General features: G+C 40.8%; 1 protein-coding gene and 1 long non-coding RNA gene across 3 annotated transcripts in view; one reads left to right on the forward strand and one right to left on the reverse strand.

The window, feature by feature from the left end:
* LOC112217947 (poly(A) polymerase alpha) overlaps positions 1–11,527 on the reverse strand; it is a 28,697-nt gene extending 17,170 nt beyond the window's left edge. The window contains exons 1-8 of the mRNA XM_042301003.1: positions 11,370–11,527; positions 9,319–9,489; positions 6,034–6,100; positions 5,695–5,776; positions 5,387–5,496; positions 5,191–5,244; positions 4,919–5,030; positions 397–486 (exon numbers count right to left, since the gene is read on the reverse strand). Of these exons, the coding sequence (XP_042156937.1) occupies positions 397–486; positions 4,919–5,030; positions 5,191–5,244; positions 5,387–5,496; positions 5,695–5,776; positions 6,034–6,100; positions 9,319–9,489; positions 11,370–11,377 (694 nt within the window). The 5' untranslated portion in view covers positions 11,378–11,527. The remainder of the gene's footprint in view (positions 1–396; positions 487–4,918; positions 5,031–5,190; positions 5,245–5,386; positions 5,497–5,694; positions 5,777–6,033; positions 6,101–9,318; positions 9,490–11,369) is intronic.
* LOC112217948 lies at positions 10,452–21,428 on the forward strand. 2 transcript variants are annotated; one of them, XR_002948537.2, is made up of 3 exons: positions 10,452–10,608; positions 16,606–17,498; positions 19,077–21,428. It is a non-coding gene; the product is annotated as an uncharacterized LOC112217948 (long non-coding RNA). The 2 variants fall into 2 exon arrangements; XR_002948536.2 differs by lacking the exon at positions 19,077–21,428 and adding an exon at positions 17,699–18,991.
* Positions 21,429–21,710: the final 282 nt, after the last annotated feature.

Raw genomic sequence — 21,710 nt, forward strand, 5'->3', positions numbered from 1 at the left:
AATATGCAAGCCAAACAAATTCACCATGGCAATGAGGCTTGAGGTCTGTCCTGTGTGTAAAAATGCCATGACACGGTTTCTTTTAGGCAGGATAATCCTGTTTAGGAAATAGGAGCTCAGTTTGGGCCCAGCGTGTTGACATGTCATTAGTTGATTGTTTGTGTGAAAAGAGGGCAAGGTGAGAATGAGTGAGATACACCCAACCTGTCTAGCCACAACAGTCTCAGTCACTCAGTGTTACACAGCACACACACAAGAACAGGGACTGACACATACAAGCAGGTGAACACACACATGCGCTTATGGAAGATACTGACTCAACACACATAGTTCTGTTATCCACCAAGACAAATGACTGCGCTCCTATGCAACAACAATACTACAGATCCAACTCACGTTTAGCCCACAGCTTGATGGTCCTCAGAGTCAGTCTGAAGTTCTCAATGTTGGGTACAAGATGGAGGATCTCATCTGTAACTCTGCAACCTGAAAACACAACGTCAAGTCATTATTGTCCCCAACTAACCCACAGTCACAAGAGACAGACTGTTCGGCTACAACGTATCCCCGTAACTAACCCACAGCCACAATAGAGATTAGAGGTTGACCGATTAATCGGAATGGCCGATTAATTAGGGCCAATTTCAAGTTTTCATAACAATCGGAAATCGGTATTTTTGGACACCGATTTGGCCAACTTTTTTTTTTTTTTTTTACACCTTTATTTAACTAGGCAAGTCAGTCAGTATTCTTATTTTCAATGATGGCCTACCGGGGAACAGTGGGTCAACTGCCTTGTTCAGGGGCAGAATGAAAGATTTTTACCTTGTCAGCTCGGGGATTCAATCTTGCAACCTTTCAGTTAATCTAACCACCTGATTATATTGCACTCCACGAGGAGCCTGCCTGTTATGCGAATGCAGTAAGAAGCCAAGGTAAGTTGCTAGCTAGCATTAAACTTATCTTATATAAAACAATTAATCATTCGATCAATCATAATCACTAGTTAAACTAGTAATATCAACCATGTGTAGTTATCTAGCGTGTCCTGCGTTGCATATAATCGATGTGGTGCGCATTCGCGGAAAAGGGCCGCCGTTGCTCCAACGTGTACCTAACCATAAACATCAATGCCTTTCTTAAAATCAATAGACACAAGTATATATTTTTAAACCTGCATATTTAGTTAATATTGCCTGCTAACATGAATTTCTTTTAACTAGGTAAATTGTGACACTTCTCTTGCAACAGTCAGGGTATATGCAGCAGTTTGAGCCGCCTGGCTCGTTGCGAACTGTGAAGACTATTTCTTCCTAACAAAGACAGCCAACTTCGCCAAAAACGGGGGACGATTTAACAAAAGCGCATTTGCGAAAAAAAGCACAATTGTTGCACGACTGTACCTAACCATAAACATCAATGCCTTTCTTAAAATCAATAGACAGAAGTATATATTTTTAAACCTGCATATTTAGCTAAAAGAAATCCAGGTTAGCAGGCAATATTAACCAGGTGAAATTGTGTCACTTCTCTTACGTTCATTGCACGCAGAGTCAGTGTATATGCAACAGTTTGGGCCGCCTGGCTCGCTGCAAACTAATTTGCCAGAATTGTACGCAATTATGACATAACATTGAAGGTTGTACAATGTAACAGCAATATTTAGACTTATGGACGCGACCCGTTAGATAAAATACGGAACGGTTCCGTATTTCACTGAAAGAAAAAACGTTTTGTTTTCGAAATGATAGTTTCCGTATTCGACCATATTAAATGACCAAAGGCTCGTATTTCTGTGTTATTATGGTATAATTTGATTTGATATTTGATACAGCAGTCTGACTGAGCGATGGTAGGCAGCCGCAGGCTCGTAAGCATTCATTCACACAGCACTTTCGTGCGTTTTGCCAGCAGCTCAAGTGCTTCAAGCATTGCGCTGTTTATGACTTCAAGCCTATCAACTCCCGAGATTAGGCTGGTGTAACCGATGTGAAATGGCGAGCAAGTTAGCGGGGTGCGCGCTAATAGCATTTCAAATATCACTCACTGAGACTTGGGAGTAGTTGTTCCCCTTGCTTTTGTGGAGCGATGGGTAACGATGCTTCGAGGGTGGCTGTTGTCAATGTGTTCCTGGTTCGAGCCCAGGTAGGGGCGAGGAGAGGGACGGAAGCTATACTGTTACACTGGCAATACTAAAGTGCCTATAAGAACATCCAATAGCCAAAAGGTATATGGAATACAAATGGTATAGAGAGAAATAGTCCTATAAATACAATATTAACTATGTTAAAAGGAACCACCAGCTTTCATATATTCTCATGTTCTGAGCAAGGAACTTAAACTTTAACTTTTTTTTATACATGGAACATATTTCACTTTTACTTTATTCTCCAACACTTTGTTTTTGCATTATTTAAACCAAATTGAACATGCTTCATTATTTATTTGAGGCTAAATTGATGTTATTGATGTATTAAGTTAAGTTAAAGTGTTCATTCAGTATTGTTTGTAATTGTCATTATTATAAATAAATTATATATTTTTTATTATTATTATTTATTACTATTATATTGGCCCTGGTATCGGCGTAGAAAAATCATAATCGGTCGACCTCTAAGACAGACAGTTAGGCTACAATGTCCCGTAACTAACCCACAGTCACAATAGAGACAGACTGTTAGGCTTCAATGTATCCCCGTAACTAACCCACAGTCACAATAGAAACAGACAGTTAGGCTACAATGTATCCCCGTAACTAACCCACAGTCACAATAGAGACAGACTGTTAGGCTACAATGTATCCCCGTAACTAACCCACAGTCACAATAGAGACAGTTAGACAGACAGTTGTTAGGCTACAATGTATCCCCGTAACTAACCCACAGTCACAATAGAGACAGACTGTTAGGCTACAATGTATCCCCGTAACTAACCCACAGTCACAATAGAGACAGACTGTTAGGCTACAATGTATCCCCGTAACTAACCCACAGTCACAATAGAGACAGACTGTTAGGCTACAATGTATCCCCGTAACTAACCCACAGTCACAATAGAGACAGACTGTTAGGCTACAATGTATCCCCGTAACTAACCCACAGTCACAATAGAGACAGACTGTTAGGCTACAACAATGCAGAGAACACTTGAAACCTACAACACAGCAGTTGCTTTCAACCAGCTGTCGTTACGGTTACCGGTGAGTCAACAACCAATCGTTAAGAGGCCTTTCGACCATTCAAAACACACTGTTTTTAACTTGGATCAGTGTAGTGAAATACCATTCAGCAAATTATTTTATCCTAAACGACTTACAGTACAGTAAATACACAGCACATGCAGAACATTTGGAAAGTATTCCAACCCCTTCACTTTTTCTACATTTTGTTATATTACAGCTTTATTCTAAAATGGATTAAATTAATATTATTTTTTTTCATCAATCTACACACAATACCACATAATGACAAAGCAAAACCAGGTTTAGAATCGTTTGCAAATGTATTCAAAATAAAAACAGAAATACCTTAGTTACGTAAGTATTCAGACCCCCCCCCCTGCTTTTTTTATGAGACTCAAAATGGAGCTCAGGTACATCCTGTTTCCATTGATCATCCATGAGAGGTTTTAACAACTTTATTGTAGTCCACCTGTGGTAAATTCAATTGATTGGACATGATTTGGAAAGGCACACACCTGTCTATATATAAAGTCCCACAGTTGACAGTGCATGTCAGAGTAAAAACCAAGCCATGAGGGTTGAAGGAATTGTCCGTAGAGCTTAGAGACAGGATTGTGCTGAGGCACAGATCTGGGGAAGGGTACCAAAACATTTCTGCAGCATTGAAGGTCCCCAGGAACACAGTGGCCTCCATCATTCTTATATGGAACAAGTTTGAAACCACCAAGACCCTTTCGCACAGGCCAAACTGAGCAATCGGGGGAGAAGGGGGTTCAGGAAGGTAACCAAGAACCCGATGGTCACTTTGACAGAGCTCCAGAGTTCCTCTGTGGAGACGGGAAAACCTTCCAATCTCCGCAGCGCTCCACCAATTAGGCCATTATGGTAGAGTGGCCAGATTGAAGCCATTCCTCAGTAAAAAGGCATTGCCAAAAGGTACCTAAATGACTCTCAGGCCATGAGAAACAAGACTCTCTGGTCTGATGAAACCAAGATTGAACTCTTTGGCCTGAATGCCAAGCGTCACGTCTGGAGAAAACCTGGCACCATCCCTACGGTCAAGCATGGTGGTGGCAGCATCCTGCTGTGGAGATGTTTTTCAGCGGCAGGGACTGGGAGACTAGTCAGGATTGAGGGAAAGATGAACAGAGAAAAGTACAGAGAGATCCGATGAAAACCTGCTTCAGAACACTCAGGACCCCAGACTGGGACAAAGGTTCACCTTCCAACAGTACAACGACCCTAAGCACACAGACAAGACAATGCAGGAGTGGCTTTAGAACAAGTCTCTGAATGTCCTTAAGTGGCCCAGCCAGAGCTCGAACTTAAAGACTTGAAAATAGCTGTGCAGTGATGCTCCCCATCCAACCTGACAGAGCTGGAGAGGATCTGCAGAGAATAATGGGAGAATCTCACCAAATACTGGTGTGCCAAGCTTGTAGTATCATACCCAAAAAGACTTGAGGCTGTAATCGCTGCCAAAGGTGCTTCAACAAAGTACAGAGTAAAGAGTCTGAATACTTATGTAAATGTGATATGCTGATGTGATAAGGCTGTAATATAAATTGTAGAGAAAGTCAAGGGGTCTGAATAGTTTTCCCGAATACACTGTACATTTTAGTATCTGTGACCCCAGCGGGAACCGAACCCATCACACTGGTGCTGATAACACCACACTTTCCCCAACTGAACCACATCAGGACCCAAGCTCAGAGGATACAAAGAGCTCAGTGTTACCATTGAGACTCCTAATGCAGCGGATGTCAAGGTTCTTCAGCAGCCCGTCATCTCGAAGGTCCAGATTCTTTGGGATTGTTTGCAAAGCTAACCGTGCAAACAGGATGTCGATCTAGAAATACACAACAAACAGTTCATGGACATTTTATTTTTTAAGTGGTACATCTCAATATTGGATGTATTGCATGGTTTCCTTGCAGTAATGCAAATGTTCACATTTAAGGCGTATAAAGAAATCATGAACAATAAAGAAATATGTTCAAATGTCACACCTCAATGCTGTCAAAAGACAGCTTTATCACCGGGACAAATGCCTCCTCAACAGCCTGGAAAATAAAGACAGAAGTTCATGAACAGTCTGCACCTTGTTCATTTTTGAGTATGAATCTTTACCTCTAACTCTACCAATACCCACTTCACTCTCACCTACTACCAACACAAGTCTCACTCTACCAATACAATGCCCACCCTCAAATCCTTGACCTCCTCCTGCTCCTTCAGCTTGTCCAGGAACGAGGAGAAGAAGTCTGTTCTCTCCACATGTCGAGGAGCCACAAACAGGGCGTCAATGTCTGCCCCTAGAAGACGAGGACAGAAGACCTTGTTTAGATGTAAACTCTGTGGTCATATGTTGTCAGGACTTCTGAACCTGTGTGGTTGGTAGTCGTGTTCAGTAGGTACCAAACAGGAAAATGTTTTGAACTGAAAATTAGCATTCCTGTCGGACAACAACTCTTAATGTAACTTTTGTAGTGAAAAGTGGACATAACATGTACCTTTAGTGTGAACTCCTAACCTGTACGACCCAAATGTGAATATCTTCCCTCCAACAGACTCAATCACCGAGGCAGGCAGATTCTAGAAAAAGAAAAAAAAAACAATCCGTACATACAATCCTTACAAACTGTTGCATCATGGTAGGTAACAGTGCCATGCGGTTGTCATATCAACCAAATATTATAAAACTGCATACCAAATCGCACACTATTCCCTTTTATAGTGCAGAGTCCTGATCAAAAGTGACCCACTATATTTGGGACTGAGCCATTTGACGTTATCACCAGACCCCTTGCTGTATCAGAGAACTGTCTTATAGGTGGAATGTAAAATCATACCTTTGTCTCACTGACGTCACGGATCCATTCCTTCACCAGTGTGTTCAGTTTTCCCAACACGTGTATTCTATGGAAAACAAGGGGCATGATTTAGAGGAAGTCTGTGGTACTTTGACGTTTAACCCCCCTAGTCGATGTTCACGCCCCTGCTGAAATGTAATTAGCATAATAAAAAATATATCTCTCTAGCTTAAACTGGTGTATTTTTATTATGCTAATTAGATTTCAGCAATTTATATATATATATATTAATTTTTTTGCATTGGATGCGTCTCTACCCACCGCATCCGTTGATGCTGCATCCGAGGTGGCAGAGCTAGAGTGGTGTTTGTCCGACTATGAGACACCCCGAAAATCAATGTTCTCAACTGGCAGTTTCATTAAATATTACCCACAAAACACCCGTGTCAACGTCAACAGTGAAGAGGCGACGCCGGGATGCAAAGAAAAAGCAATATCTCAGACTGGCCAATAAAAAGAAAAGATTAAGATGGGCAAAAGAACAGACACTAGACAGAAGGACTCTGCCTACAAGGCCAGCATCCCGGAGTCGCCTCTTCCCTGTTGACGTTGAGACTGGTGTTTTGTGGGTAATATTTAACCTCTTGAGCTTATGGCTCAATACTGCCCCCGTTGGAGGAAGTGCGTGCCCATAGTAAACTGAAAATATTTTTTTCCAAAATTGCTAATATATGCATATAATAATAATTATTGAATAGAAAACACTCTAAAGTTTCTAAAACCGTTTAAATTATGTCTGTATGTAAAGCAGAACTCTCAGGGCAGCCTTTCTCCCAAACTCTCTCTTGTCAAGAGAAAAGTTGGGTCAACTTTGACGTCATCGCCCCCACCCTTCCCAGGCAGCTACCGATCTGGGAACAGTATGTATTTGTTCAGCGCGATGTCTGCTTTCAATTGGCACGTTCATTGTTTGAATTTCGCGCTCCTCATCCTTTGGCGGGCGAAAATGCCCGGTTCACTCTCACATACATGCACTCTATTGCGCGCGGCCGATTTGGGGAACGTTCTTTTCCAATAGACACCAGTTGAAGCCGGTTCGTTTGTTTGCGATTATCATTGTTTTACATGATAAAAACATCATTTTGCTCGATTCTGCACTTAGTTTGACCAGTTTAGTCGACATATAATATGTAATTTTGAAGTTTGATTGCGCAAGAGTGCGGGACCAGAAGGAGCAGAAGTTATTTTGGGTGCATTTCAGCTGAAGCTGTTAGCATATGCTAATACAAAGACGCACAACTTGAAACCAAACGATGTATTGGGTAAGTATGACTCCTTCTACGTCTTCTGATCGAAGAACATCAAAGGTAAGGGAATATTTATGTGGTTATTTTGGGTTTCTGTGGACTCCAAACGTAGAGGAGACACTGCTAATATCTGAGCGCCGACTCATAGCATAGACTAGTGAACGAATTCTGTAACGTTAAAAATAAATGTAACACAGCGGTTGTATTAAGAAGAAGTGTATCTTTGTAACTATATGTAGAACATGTATATTTAGTCATGTTTATTGCTTGTTATCTGACGTTATCTGTCCGAGCTATCATAATTTCTCCGGACATTTTGAGTAGCATTTTTGAAATGTCGTCATTGTAAACAGAGATTTATGGATATTAATGGCATATTATTGAAAAAAAAAAAAAAAATGTACTGTGTAACATGTAATATTACTGTCATCTGATGAAGATTTTCAAAAGGTTAGTGAATTATTTATTTTTTAATCCTACTTTTAAATTTTATATTTTCTGGGACAAAATGGCCGCCGTTTGCCTTTTGTTTCGGTGGTGGTCTAATATAAATGTGTGCTATGTTTTCGCCGTAAAACATTTTAGAAATCTGACTTGCTGGGTAGATGAACAAGGTGTTTATCTTTCATTTGAGCTATTGGACTTGTGTAGGTGTGGAGGTTAAATATGTCTAAGAATATTTTTTCACATTTTGTGTTATGCTAATGAGCTTGAGCCGTAGTCACGATCCCGGATCCGGGATGGGTAGCATCAAGAGGTTAATGAAGCTGCCAGTTAAGGACTTGTTTGAGAAAATGACACCTCACTAGACAATCTAATGTACTTGTCCTCTTGCTCAGTTGTGCACCGGGGCCTCCCACTCCTCTTTCCATTCTGGTTAGAGCTAGTCTGCGCTGTTCTGTGAAGGGAGTAGTACACAGAGTTGTACCAGATCTTCAGTTTCTTGGCAAATTTTCACCTGGAATAGCCTTCATTTCTCAAAATAAGAATAGACTGACAAGTTTCAGAAGAAATGTCTTTGTTTCTGGTCATTTTGAACCTGTAATCGAACCCGCAAACGCTGATGCTCCTGATACTCAACTAGTCTAAAAAAGGCCCGCTTTATTGCTTCTTTAACCAGAACAGTAGTTTCCAGCTGTGCTAACATAATTGCAAAGGGTTTTCTAATGATCAATTAGCCTTTGAAATTGATAAACTTGGATTAGCCAACACAACGTGCCATTGGAACACAGGAGTGTTGGTTGCTGATAATGGCCCTCTGTACGCCTATGTAAATATTCCATTATTTAAATTTAAAAAAGCAATTTCCAGCTACAATAGTCATTTACAAAATTAACAATGTCTACACTGTATTTCTGATCAATTTGACGTTATTTTAAAATGGACCAAAAAAAAAGGTGCTTTTCTTTCAAAAGCAAGGACATTTCTAGGTGAGCGCAAACTTTTGAGCGGTAGTACGCATTTCTATTATCTTTCAGATATAGGACAGACATTATAGATCGTTTCAGGGGAGAGGAGGTGGGATGAATGAGCCAATTTTAACAGCAGTAAAGCCAAATAGAAAATGTCTAATATATCTATGACTTTAAAAAAATATATCATAAATAACTATAGAAGTATGTCACTTTATAACCACGGCAGGTAACCTAGTAGTTAAGAGCGTTGGGCCAGTAACCGAAAGGTTGCTAGAGCGAATCCCAGAGCTGACGAGGTAAAAAAAAATGTTCTGCCCCTGAACAAGGCAGTTAACCCACGGTTCCCCTGTAGGCCGTCATTGTAAATAGGATTTTTTTCTGAAATTACTTGCCTTGTTAAAATGTGTAATTAAAAATAAATAAATATATATCTATTAAATACAGTTTACCAAGTACTGACTGAAACCCCAACATGAGAATAATTGGCTGATGTACTGGCAAGATATAGGATAAAGTTCTCCTCCTCCTCATAGGCCTTGACACTAGCTGATATAACTTGTGTCCATTCCAACATGACCATTTACTAGTGACAACCATCCTACCTGCGTTGTAGTTCCAGCTCCTCTTCAAACACCCCGTACGGTTTCAGGGCCTCAGTCAGCCTGTGTGTGAGGACAAGGTCAGCCTCCTTAGCTTGGACCAGGCTGATAGGAGAAGTGATCCCATAGTGCTTGGGAGTCTCCCGACCCAACGACACCTGGTTAGCAGTTGGACTGAAAACAGGACAGGACAGACGTGTTTGTGATCTGAATAAATGTATGTGCCATGTAACAAATGTTACTAGGAATTTCTCTTGGTATTGTACAAAGAAACATCCACACATCAACACAACTCACACAGAAAGAGCCTGACGGCATCACAGCACATTCAAATGCTGCATGTAGTGTGTCTTTTAAAGTTAGTTCTATACTGACTCCCTAGCATACATTGCCTGCTGTGGTTTCTGTGGTTGTGGTGGTAGAGAAAAACAGACATAGCTATACATCTTCATATTGGACTCTGGGGAAAAACACAGACGTTTCTCAATGGATTCTGATGATGTCATGCCTCATATTATCTAGAATGTTTTGACTGAACAGAGCCACCAAGGACATAGTCAACATCAACTTGGTGACCTTCTGTAATGTTATAGTTTGATGTTGACATGACATCACAGACGCCTAACATGCTGACCAGACGAGGCATGCATGTGTCCGCCATCGCGCGGATGCAGGTTTTGTCCACCCACACCAGACACGAATTTGTGGACAGGTCACTTGCTGCTGCTAGCTAATTTGTCCTGGGATATAAACAGTTGTTATTTTACCTGAAATGCACAAGGTCCTCTACTCCGACAATTAATCCACAGACAAAAGGTTAAAAACAGTTTGCTTCTAGCAATCTATCCTCCATCAGGCTTCTTCTTCTTCTTCGGGACTTTATATGAAGGTTGGCAACCAACTTTACAAACCAAAACATAACATGCTGATCACACCGCTCGTGTCACAAAATAAATGTAAACATGCATGCTATTCAATCATTGCACCCACACTGCTCACGTCCGTCTGAATAGCCAGGTGCTAAAATAGAACCAAGTTCTATTTGTGACACTTGACACGCTGCAAGTCCCTCCTCTCCCATCTCATTGGTTTTGAGGAGCATATACCCACGTGGGTGATTGAAAGTCAACTGAGATCCACACTCCAGTCCAGTTGTTGGTGGTAATGCATCTTAAAGTTGGTGGCCTACACTGCTATATAAAGTACGAAGAAGCCTGAAGGAGGAGAGATTACTAGAAAACAAACGTTTACCTGTGGATTAATTGTCGGAGTAGAAGATTTTGTGCATTTCAGGTAAAATGACAACCCATTGTTTATAGCTCATAACAAATTTTCAAGCAACAGCAAACTAGCTATCTACATTTCTAAATGTTTAATGCTTTTCGACCTGTCCTCAAATTAATTTAGTTGGTTTTGATATTTCAACCTGCGTGTCCGGTGTGGGAGGACAAAACGAGCATGTAAGAGTTACGCCTAAATGACAGTGGACAAGACTAACCCTGAACAGACAACTTTCTCTAACTGGCAATGAAAACACATGATATTTCAGCTGTATCTGACAAATATATTTAACATAATTGCGAAAAAGAGAAACGAATTAGAGTAGTAACAGTAGCGTAACATTGTCTTTGTTTGCATTTAACCTTTTAAACAAAGTTTGCGAACGACAAATTTACAAATATCAACTTTACACTTCACTTTGTTACTAGAAAACACGTAGCTAACTAACGTTAATTGGTTACCGAATCACAATTTACCTACTAACGTCAGCTACGTAGCACAAAGCTAACGTTGGTTAACGTGTTTTATTATGGCAGCTAAGTCCTGGAAATGTTAACTAGTCGTTTGCAAATTCACTTGCCAAGAACGCTTGAATGCATTGGGTTGAAAGTCAGACCCGTACTAACGATAACTACTGTAACTAGCTAATATTCAATTGTTTCTATACTATTTCCCGCTACCAAAAATAAATACTTGCCAAACTGGCTCGCCAGCATCGGTAGGCCCAATCCCCTTTCCAAACACATATCTGTCCAAAGTAACGAGATACTTACAGAGCCATTGAAACAACCTCCAGCAAGTCCAATCAGGCTTCCCAAAATTCCCTTCTCATACTCGTTTCTTATTATAAAAATTAAAAAAAGATAGCTATGTTATTTAACCAGCAACCGAGCAATGTGATTTACACCTTTTGTTTCCTCTAAACATGGCGCGTGTTCAAGCTGTGCGGTAAAAATCGCACCGTGAGTGGGTTGTGTTTACGTCATACCGTAGAGCACACTTTTATCACATGGGAACTGTAGTCTTTTAAAATAGATGGACATTTTGGCATTTTTATTTTACCAGGTAAATTTACGGAACACATTCTCCTTTACAGCAACGACCTGGGGAATAGTTTCGGGGGAGAGGGGCGATGAATGAGCTAATTGTGAGTTATGTGTAGTAAGTACTCTGTGTAGAGTTATCATTCATCCTTACCCTAGGAGGGTGTCTATTTAGTAATTACACAGTAGTACTCTGTTTTACCTTCAGGGGGTTGAGTCTAATATATACAGTATAACTCATCTGCTGCATAGCCTTAATTTTTGTACTAAACAATAGATGTATTTGAATATCTAGTAGGTGGGTATACAAGGATTACTTATACTTAACAATTTTACAAAAACACATTCACTTAGAGTGCAGATGTAAAGTTTGCTAACAGATTGATGGTTTGTGCCATCATTCTGTTACTAAACTTTGTATTTGCACTGCTCAAGTAAATGTGATTTTTGTTAAAAGTAGTCCTTGTGCATAGTTATGGTTAGTTTAACTTTTGCAATCGTTGGTTTTAGTTTAACATTTTAAAGTGAAAAATCTAAATCTCAGCGTCACTGTTACCTGGAATAGAGTACCACAGTGAGTCATAATACCCATAATCCTAGCAGTCAAATAGGGAAATGGTTTCACTTGTTTTTTTTCCCATCATTCGTTTTTCCCATAGGGGATTATACAAACATTTAAATTAAGGGCCTGTGTTTTGTGTAGGCTTACCCTGATGTTTTCAATAACTGTAAATCTCTCTACCCCCAACAAATGAAATTGTGATTAGCTGCTAATGTGGCTATCATATAGAAATACAAAATGCCAAGATTATCTCAACGAGGCTGTTGAATCGAGGCAAAGGTAAGCGTCTCTGGATTAACTATACATTTAGCTAAATGTAATAATGAATGAATTGGCTGCTGGATCTTTAAATGTACCTGTTAGGGAATGGTGTCAGCTAGAGATCACGTGCAAGATGATTCCAGGGATTTGTAGTTTTGCATGATATCTACTTTGATTTCAATTAGCATTTTAAAATCTGTGCGTAAAGAGCTGAATATATTGATAGGTCACCTTGTCCCAGAGAGATTTACATGGTAATCAAAACCTCACGCCGGGGGTAAGCCTACACAAAACAACCCTTTAAGTGTTTCTACAAATCCCTTTTATAGGGGGGAAAAATTATTGGAACCATTTCCCTTGTCTGTGAAATTCTAACCAAGTGAGAGACTTTATCATTTCTACAAACAATCAATCTTTATTATAAGATTTGCACATTTTTAAGCTAGTTAACGATCCACTCAACAACACTGCAGAGTTAAGAGCCCCTCAAACGAGTCGGGTCTCAGCCTTTATAGGAAAATACAACCTCTGTCTACGTGGGAGTTTAGCAGGTGTGTGTGTGTGAGAGACCATGGTGGGAAGAAATGTGAGACCAAGTGTTGTTACTCCTTTCTGCTGCTCAAACTAGCCTCTGTTCTCTTCGTATCTCCACACAGCTGTGCCCTTGAAAGATACGGAAAGGACAGAATGGACCAAAAAAGTGTGGTCACTCTGAGGCTCTTTGTTTTTTGGCTGCGTGACCAAGCTACTAAGAAACAAGAGGAAAACACTGTCTTCTCAGATGGGAGAAAGACAGTGGAAATGTACAGGTTAAAAGCTTTACAGCACAAGTGTATACGGAGCGCCGAGTTTGTAATTTTGCCACGATACCCTGTTTGACCACAAGGTTTTATGGGTATTATGACACCTTCACTGTGGGGCTCTATAGCCCAGCTGTTTTCACACTTTTTAGGCTTATCCTGATGTTTTGATAAAAGTGTAAATCTCTCTCGGACAAGGTCACTTATAAATGTATTTACCCCCAACAAATGTAAATGCTAATGTGGCTATCATAAAGATTTTTAAAATGTATTTTTATTTCACCTTTATTTAACCAGGTAGGCTAGTTGAGAACAAGTTCTCATTTGCAACTGCGACCTGGCCAAGATAAAGCATAGCAGTGTGAACAGACAACACAGAGTTACACATGGAGTAAACAATTAGAAATCATTGAAAAAATTAAAACGCTGTGGGTTTGTAATTGGATTATGTCACGTGCTAGGGTAGGTGTAGCTGAGGCAAGTGCACATTTTCTTCATAAAATGTACCATTCAGTTGTAGTTACATTTCATGAATATGATCTTTACAAAAACTCAAGAGTCAAACTAGAGGAATGCATGTTTATCTCTCATGGGGAAAATAAACAAGGGGTATTGCAAGACGTGATCAACACAAGAGTCTTAACACTGTCAGGACAAAACATTTAAATACCAGTCGACAAGGTCTCCTAGATGTTTGGAGTGGTAACCACCTCACACTAGTCTTGTAAACTGTTCCGGAGGAGATATACACAACTACAGCTCCATGGTTTGTTGCTGGTGGCCCACTCTTCGATGGTATACAGAGAGTGTTTTTAAGAGTACACAGATCTGAGAGGACTGGATAGAAGTAAGCAATGTGGAGATGAGCCTATATAAGGGCCACCCACCAAAGGCTTCCTAAAAGGCGTTTTGTGACCCAGGAAGCAAAACGTCAACGTTTTACCAATATGAGCACTATGGCTTCAAATTTGTAAAAGTTGCACAATGTGGTTGATTTTGAAATCAGCGCATTTTGTGTAATTTTAACGAGCAACATTGAGGTTGCCATGTTACATCTCGGTTACAATTGTTCCACATGTTCAGTTGTCCATGCTTGCAGAAAGCAATGCATTTACCAGACCGAAGGAATCCCCAAATAATACAAGTTAAGAAGCGTTTGAAACATGCTAAATATATATATATATTTCTTCCGGATGCCAGAACAGTGTTTATTTAGCTGTGGGGTCCTTTAGTAGATTTTGAGAGCTACGTTAGCTAGTGTAACAGCATAGCTTCCGTCCCTCTCCTCGCCCCTACCTGGCCTCGAAACAGCCACCCTCGAGGCATCGTGACTCATCACTCCACAAAAGCCGCGGTCCTTCCGGAGCAAGGTCTCAGAGCGAGTGACGTCACTGATTGAAACGCAATTAGCGCGCACCCGGCTAATCATTTCACAACGGTTACACTAGCAAACATCTTTTTCTTTAGTTTGGCTAGCAGGCAAGAGCTATGGTGGCTCTTGTAGACTAAATACAGCTGCCAAAATCTCCAACTGAGAACTACTGTACACAGACAAAATATATGTCCTCGTTTCGGGATTCATCTGGGTCAGTGAAGGCAACGTGTCGCTTGAGCTGATGCAAGGACGAACACGCACAGTTCTGTGCACCAGTGTGGAAACAAAAGTAACCAAGGTGAAACAGAAGTGATGCTAGTTAAATTATCCAAGATGCACTGTGATTTTGATGCCAAATATCATAACTTTGATTTAAAGAGAACTTATGTTCTTTTACAAGTTTTGAATCACACAGTATTCATATCCATAACGTTAGCTACATAGTGTTACTGACATGTTGCAGTTCTGTTTTCTGGGTCACAGAACAACACATCGGCTTAATGAGGGATTGTAAAACGCAGCCTTTCTCTACTCGGGGGTGGGTCCGTAGTTCCGGAGATGCCCCACCAGACTGGTGATCTCCATCATAGTACCGCATTGTTCATCAATGAAAGATTTCCTCTCAATGCCTTAAGTTCTATTCAATCAGTTTACTATTACTATACACTGGTTCTGACAAATAGGTTGAATATTGGTTTTGAAATGCTTTGGCTAAATCAGTATTATATTCTAGCCTTACCAATTGTGTTCTGGGTGACTCTCCAGCATGTCAAACTATTTCAGAACCATTTCATCTTCCACAGTCTATACTTCTTCAGCTGGCTACGGTACTCGTCTACTCTGCCACATCCTCAGCCTGGTTCTGCACCCGCTCCATTAAGGAAGTCATCAGATGCCTCCAAGGAGAAAATAAAATCTGCAAAACAGACACGGGTGGACTCCCAAGTGGCGCAGCAGTCTAAGGAGTCACTACAGACCCGGGTTCGAACCGACCGGGAGACCCATGAGGCAGTGCAAAATTGGCCCAGCGTCGTGAGGGTTTGACCGGCCCGGGATGTCCTGATTCTCATCGTGCTCTAGCGACTCCTTGTGGCGACCTACAAGAATGTCATCTATGAAACCACCAACTCCGCTTCACAAATGTTACAAAAACAATCTGAATAATATGAAGTCCAACACGATAAGACGAGGCAACAAGCCTAAATAAGATCTACAAACATGCTTTCAGGAACAACTCATGCCACAACTCCATACACGCATACTACCACTCGTGTGTACACTAGCAAAACAAATCAAACAAATTGTATTTGTCACATACACATGGTTAGCAGATGTTAGTGCGAGTGTAGCGAAATGCTTGTGCTTCTAGTTCCGACAATGCAGGGTCTACAGCACATGATAATAGCCTTTTTGTGTACACTAGCACATGGTAATAGCACTCGTGTGTACACTAGCACATGGTAATAGCATGTGTGTGTGTGTGTGTGTGTGTGTACACTAGCACATGGTAATAGCACGTGTGTGTGTGTGTACACTAGCACATGGTAATAGCACGTGTGTGTGTGTGTGTACACTAGCACATGGTAATAGCACTCGTGTGTGTGTGTGTGTGTGTGTGTACACTAGCACATGGTAATAGCACTCGTGTGTGTGTGTGTGTGTACACTAGCACATGGTAATAGCGTGTGTGTGTGTGTGTGTGTGCACATGGTAATAGTGTGTGTGTGTGTGTGTGTGTACACTAGCACATGGTAATAGCACTCGTGTGTGTGTGTGTGTGTGTACACTAGCACATGGTACATTTCTGTTTTCAGCCACCCCAGAGTGCCTCACTTGTGGACGTGCTGGCAGCATGTAGCAGCACGTTCGATTGTGCAGCTCAAGAATTCAGCATAGCAAGTTTGTAAGAAGGTCTGGTTATTTAAATGAGTAAAGAGTTTAATCCGTTCTCCATTACTTTATTCACAGGTAAATGGTAATATGCTCTACACCGCTCTGGTGACAGACTTTGCTGCCTTGTTTCCAATCGTCCACATGGCTGCGAGAACCTATTCAAGTAAGTAAATCCATTTAAAGTGTAAACTATATTATTAGCTACAGTGCAGTCTAACTCAAATGAGCTGCTAACGTAACTAGCTAGCCATCTAGCCAACTTTACGCTGCAAGGTTTGGTGACCAGGGCCATCTGGGACTGCCTCCTGAGGGCCTTCAGGCGTGTCAAGGCTACCTGTGTCCTGCATAACTTCATGGACATGAGGACCAGGAGGGGGGAGGGGGGGGGATCTACAGCTTGCCGCCGTGTGCCAGAGGAGAGGTCTACAGGATGTTTCAAGGATGGGGGCAAACAACTCAGCACAGGAGGCAATCCACTTCCATTTACTTAGCTATGTCAACTGCAGTTATTTAATTCCAGGTGAGGGTGCTGTCTGTACAAAAACAAAACAGGCTCTTTTAAGAGTCGCCCATATTGAGAACAATTACACCCTATAACCCACACCTACACACTTGTGTATCAATCTGATGTGTTGTGCAGGCTCAGGTGTAACTGTGGCTCCTTCCACCTTCAAAAGAATAGACAAAGGGAACCAACCATGGAGAATAGTAAGACACGTCATTATTTAACGTAGTAGACGCTATATAGTTTGTCATGTCTGTTTTTCAGTATAAAGTACTCTGCAGCCACTTAGTGTGGACACCAGGTGAGACCACACACACATTCCTGTTGAACACTCTCTTTACTCAAAACAGTCTCTGTCCTTTACTTCATCCCCTTCTCCCTAAATCATCTAGGTTATATCAGCTGTGTCGGTGAACTCCTCCCACATCTGAACTGGCTGACAGAGGGCACAGCATGCTGAGAGGTGAGAGGTGACTTGGTCTGGTCAACAGGAAGTATTATTAAATGCTTTACATTGAAATAGAGATGTATTATTAACTTTGGGACTACTATAAGGATAGTTTTGCATTTCACCTACTGATGATTATGATGACTGAGTGTTAGGGGATGATTGTGCCTTCTTTTTTTTTTTTTTTACTGTATTATTCTGTCTCTCGTCTCCAGGTAGGTTCTGATGTGAGAGGATAAACTGAGTGCCCGAGGCTGTTCGGAGACATGGCCAGAGACACTTATGTATCTGTGATAAACAGAGAGTATTAGGGTAACCCTGTAATTCATGAATCATATGCTGTCTTCCCTGTTCCTCTGTTCTTATGACTTTGTCTCTCTCATACCTCTCCCCAACTTCCTTTTCATCTGTTTTTATAATGGCCACCAGATGTGCATTGAAGTACAGATTGAACATTTTTATTTAGAATATATTACATTTTATAATGCATGTATTTATAACACTTGGATAATGAACTTTCAGTAAAGCGTTTCACGTTCTCTACTGGTTGAAATGAAGTCTCGTTTGATGACCAACTACACCTATCCTGTGTTTATCAGATCAATGCAGAAGAAGTGTTTGCTATTGAGATGAACTAGTTGTATAGTAGTTACATGATGCAAAGGAAGGGTAGTGTTTTTAAATTAATAAAATCTGTTTCTGTATAATAATGAATTATAAATCCACCTTTTAACTAAAGTTTCTGGTCTATTGCATAGTTACAATGTGTAACCATTGAGGGACCTGGATTGGAAAAACACTGGAAGTTAATAATTGTCATACATACACAGCATCATTCAAATAATGGAGTTTGATACTCCTGGTATTGGATATGACTGAAATGTCTCAGATATTCATACCTGAATCGCACCTTTTATTTGCCAATTTGGAGTACATGAATCAGTGAATGTATTCAATGTACAGGCTACAATGTGAGGATCTCATGCTTGGTAATAACTGCACGTATATAGGACTTGCATCCTTGGCAAAACGTTTATTATATTCTACTCGACCCATAGGGTTCATTCAGACTGTTTTGAAGTCGATACAACAGGCTATGATAGCTGAGGGTCATAGCTAGGTTCTGAACTAATATTTATACCAAACATTTTAGGGTCCATACACAGATCGGATAACGTTTCATAGCTAGCTACACATCCATGGGCATACAGGTATTTTTATACTCTACAAGCAAGACAATGACTAGATACGTTACTTCAGCTGCATTGCATGGGAAATGTCCAGGCAAGCTTACAAAATTGTACATTCAATGTGTTGTAAATGCTTTCCTAGATTCTTTGCATCCACTGTTTCACAAGACGAAAGCCAAGTTTGCTGGTTTTCTCAGGAGTCCCTAAAACCATTAAACAACCAGAACTACAATCCATAAAGCTACCTAGCTGGTTAATGTCAGCTAGTTTGCTATTGAGCGATTTTCGTAAATAAACGATTACGCATATGTCAGTTAATCTACGTTAACTAAGATATTTTTTTTGCATGACTCATGTAATTACTTACATTCCATCCTAGTATTTCTATTTTCCCTCTTTGCAGAAGAAAATCACCAGCGATGGGTCGCGCAGCGTCAAACTCGTCATGCAAACCAGTCGATATGATTGGTCATCGCCCAGGTCGCCACTGACGTTTTCCATGAACTTGGGAACTGCTTTTGACTCTTCACTCTCCCGCTCAACCCCTTTTCATAGCCTCCTCCTGAAATATATTTGATACATTTATCTTTGTATGTTTTTGTATTTAAGACTCAGCGATATGACGTAGATGCAAAGTAAACCGAATAGTGAGTCAAAGTCCGCAACAACTAATAGGGTTGAAGCGCGAGGCTAAACTTCTACGCTGTTTTTGTTTCCACACGTTATGAACCAGTGCAGATACTGTGTGAGAGAGAAGTCTTATATCTCGCTCATTGTAATATCGTCCTTGCCCCTAATGTCCACGTAATTCCGCTGAGTCTACCTTTCAAAGATGTGCAAAACACATTTCTGCATATTGGATTTTCATGGTTTTGACACATGTATTTTAAATGTATAGTTGAATTGTTATCAGAAAATAAGAGGCACGCTTTTTGGGAACGACAGATACAATTTGAGTAGTGCTGTCTTTTACTGACCAGAGGTGTCACCTCGTAGATAACCTCTGAACTTCATCTAAAATGTTTACACAGTATCTCTGCCACAGTACTCTTCCCTGCCGCTGGAGGGCCCAGCAGACAGACTGATTGGAAAACAAACAGCACAATATCTCAATATTCTATGTCTGGCTTGAATATGGGTATAAGGCAATAATACCATTGTACACTCATTGCTGTGTACTTGCTACAACCCTGTACTCCTACAATACATATATTATAAACTGATGCTGGACAGCTTTTTGTTAATACTGCAACTGGACCACTCACTAGAAGTTGACAGTTTGTATTCCTCCACCACCCGGTTGATTTCTTCCTTTATCAACAATTCCAGCCTCGGATACCCAGTGGAGATTGAAGGTATCCTTCAGACTGGTTATATCCACAAATTGACACTCCAGTAATCCACATCTGTGTGCATTTTTATTTTTTAAATGGGTCAAACTGATGCTCAAATTTAGACCAGTCCCAGATCTACTGCTGTACTGCCAATGTCCTCCCATCGTCGACCATAGGAGTTGTCAAGACTGTCAAACAAACTGATCTGGGACCAGGCTAGTGAAGATATGCTCCAACTGACCATTGTCATTTCTGAATTAGATTTCCTAAACCTGAGACAGGGATCAAATTAGACATACCGTCAGAGCCTTAGTGAGGTAGTCCTCCTTGGAGGACTTTCTTGATCTGCCCTGGACTGAACATTTGAGTCATTTAGCAGACCCTCTTATCCAGAGAGACTTATAGGAGCAATTAGGGTTAAGTGCCTTGCTCAAGGGCACATCAGATTTTTCATGTAGTTGGCTCAGGGAATCGAATCAGGGAATCGTATCAGCGACCTTCCAGTTACCGGCCCAACGCTCTTAACCGCTAGGCTCCCACCCCTTATTATCTATACAGAAAACACCAACCAATTAAAATCCACATCTATTTAAAATAAAGAAATGCAACAATTTTACAAATGCACTTACTGATCATAGATATGTCTTAGCTTGTGTTTTTTATATATTATTTTAACATTTCCGTCATTTAGCAGACCCTCTTAGCCAGAGCGACTTATAGTTGTGAATGCATACCTTGACTTTTTTTCATACTGGTCCCCAATGGGAATCAAACCCACATCTTGGCGAAGGCCGTGCGCCGTGCTCTACCAGCTGAGCCACATGGGACAATATCCTCCAGTGTACTTGGAATCATCCACAGCGATGGAACAATGTGTCTTCTGGCCTGTGGTCGATAACATTCTGGATAACCCTTGTAGACAGACTGAGGTAAACAGTAATTGTAGGATGTGTAAGTATTTTCTTCACCCCAACTCTGGCAGATTTCCTTGAATAAGCAGTAAATGAACATTAATGGACCCATAGAAAAATACAAACTCTGCAAGGTCGCCGACAAATGGTACGGATAATATTTATGCCCAAAAACAGGGACTCCTGCAAACTCCAAGCCAATTCACCCGGATGAGTCGAGACAGAAAAACAGTGAGAAAATGTCCATCGAAGCCTCGATAGTCTAATAATGTATATTGTACCTTGAAGAAGTCCAGAAGGTTCTTCCATTCTATATTGGACACCCGCCACCACATAACTGGACAGCTTGGACTTTTCCTGAATGGTAAATAAAAAGTTGTTTTTGCAATTGTTGATGACGTTTGCCCAGCCCATTATACTTAAGCAATAAGGCCAGAGGGGGTGTGGTATATAGCCAATATACCACGGCTAAGGACTGTTCTTTGCGGCGTGCCTGGATACAGCCCTTAGCTGTGGTATATTGGCCATATACCACAAACCCCTGAGGTGCCTTATTGCTACACTGGGCGTATATACTGTACTCTATATCATCTACTGCATCTTTATGTAATACATGTATCACTAGCCACTTTACCTATGCCACTTTGTTTACATACTCATCTCATATGTATATACTGTACTCGATACCATCTACTGTATCTTGCCTATGCCGCTCTGTACCATCACTGATTCATATATCTTTATGTACATATTCTTTATCCCCTTACACTTGTGTGTATAAGACAGTAGTTT

Source organism: Oncorhynchus tshawytscha, linkage group LG18 (genome assembly GCF_018296145.1).
Source record: "Oncorhynchus tshawytscha isolate Ot180627B linkage group LG18, Otsh_v2.0, whole genome shotgun sequence".
NCBI classification, from domain to species: domain Eukaryota; kingdom Metazoa; phylum Chordata; class Actinopteri; order Salmoniformes; family Salmonidae; genus Oncorhynchus; species Oncorhynchus tshawytscha.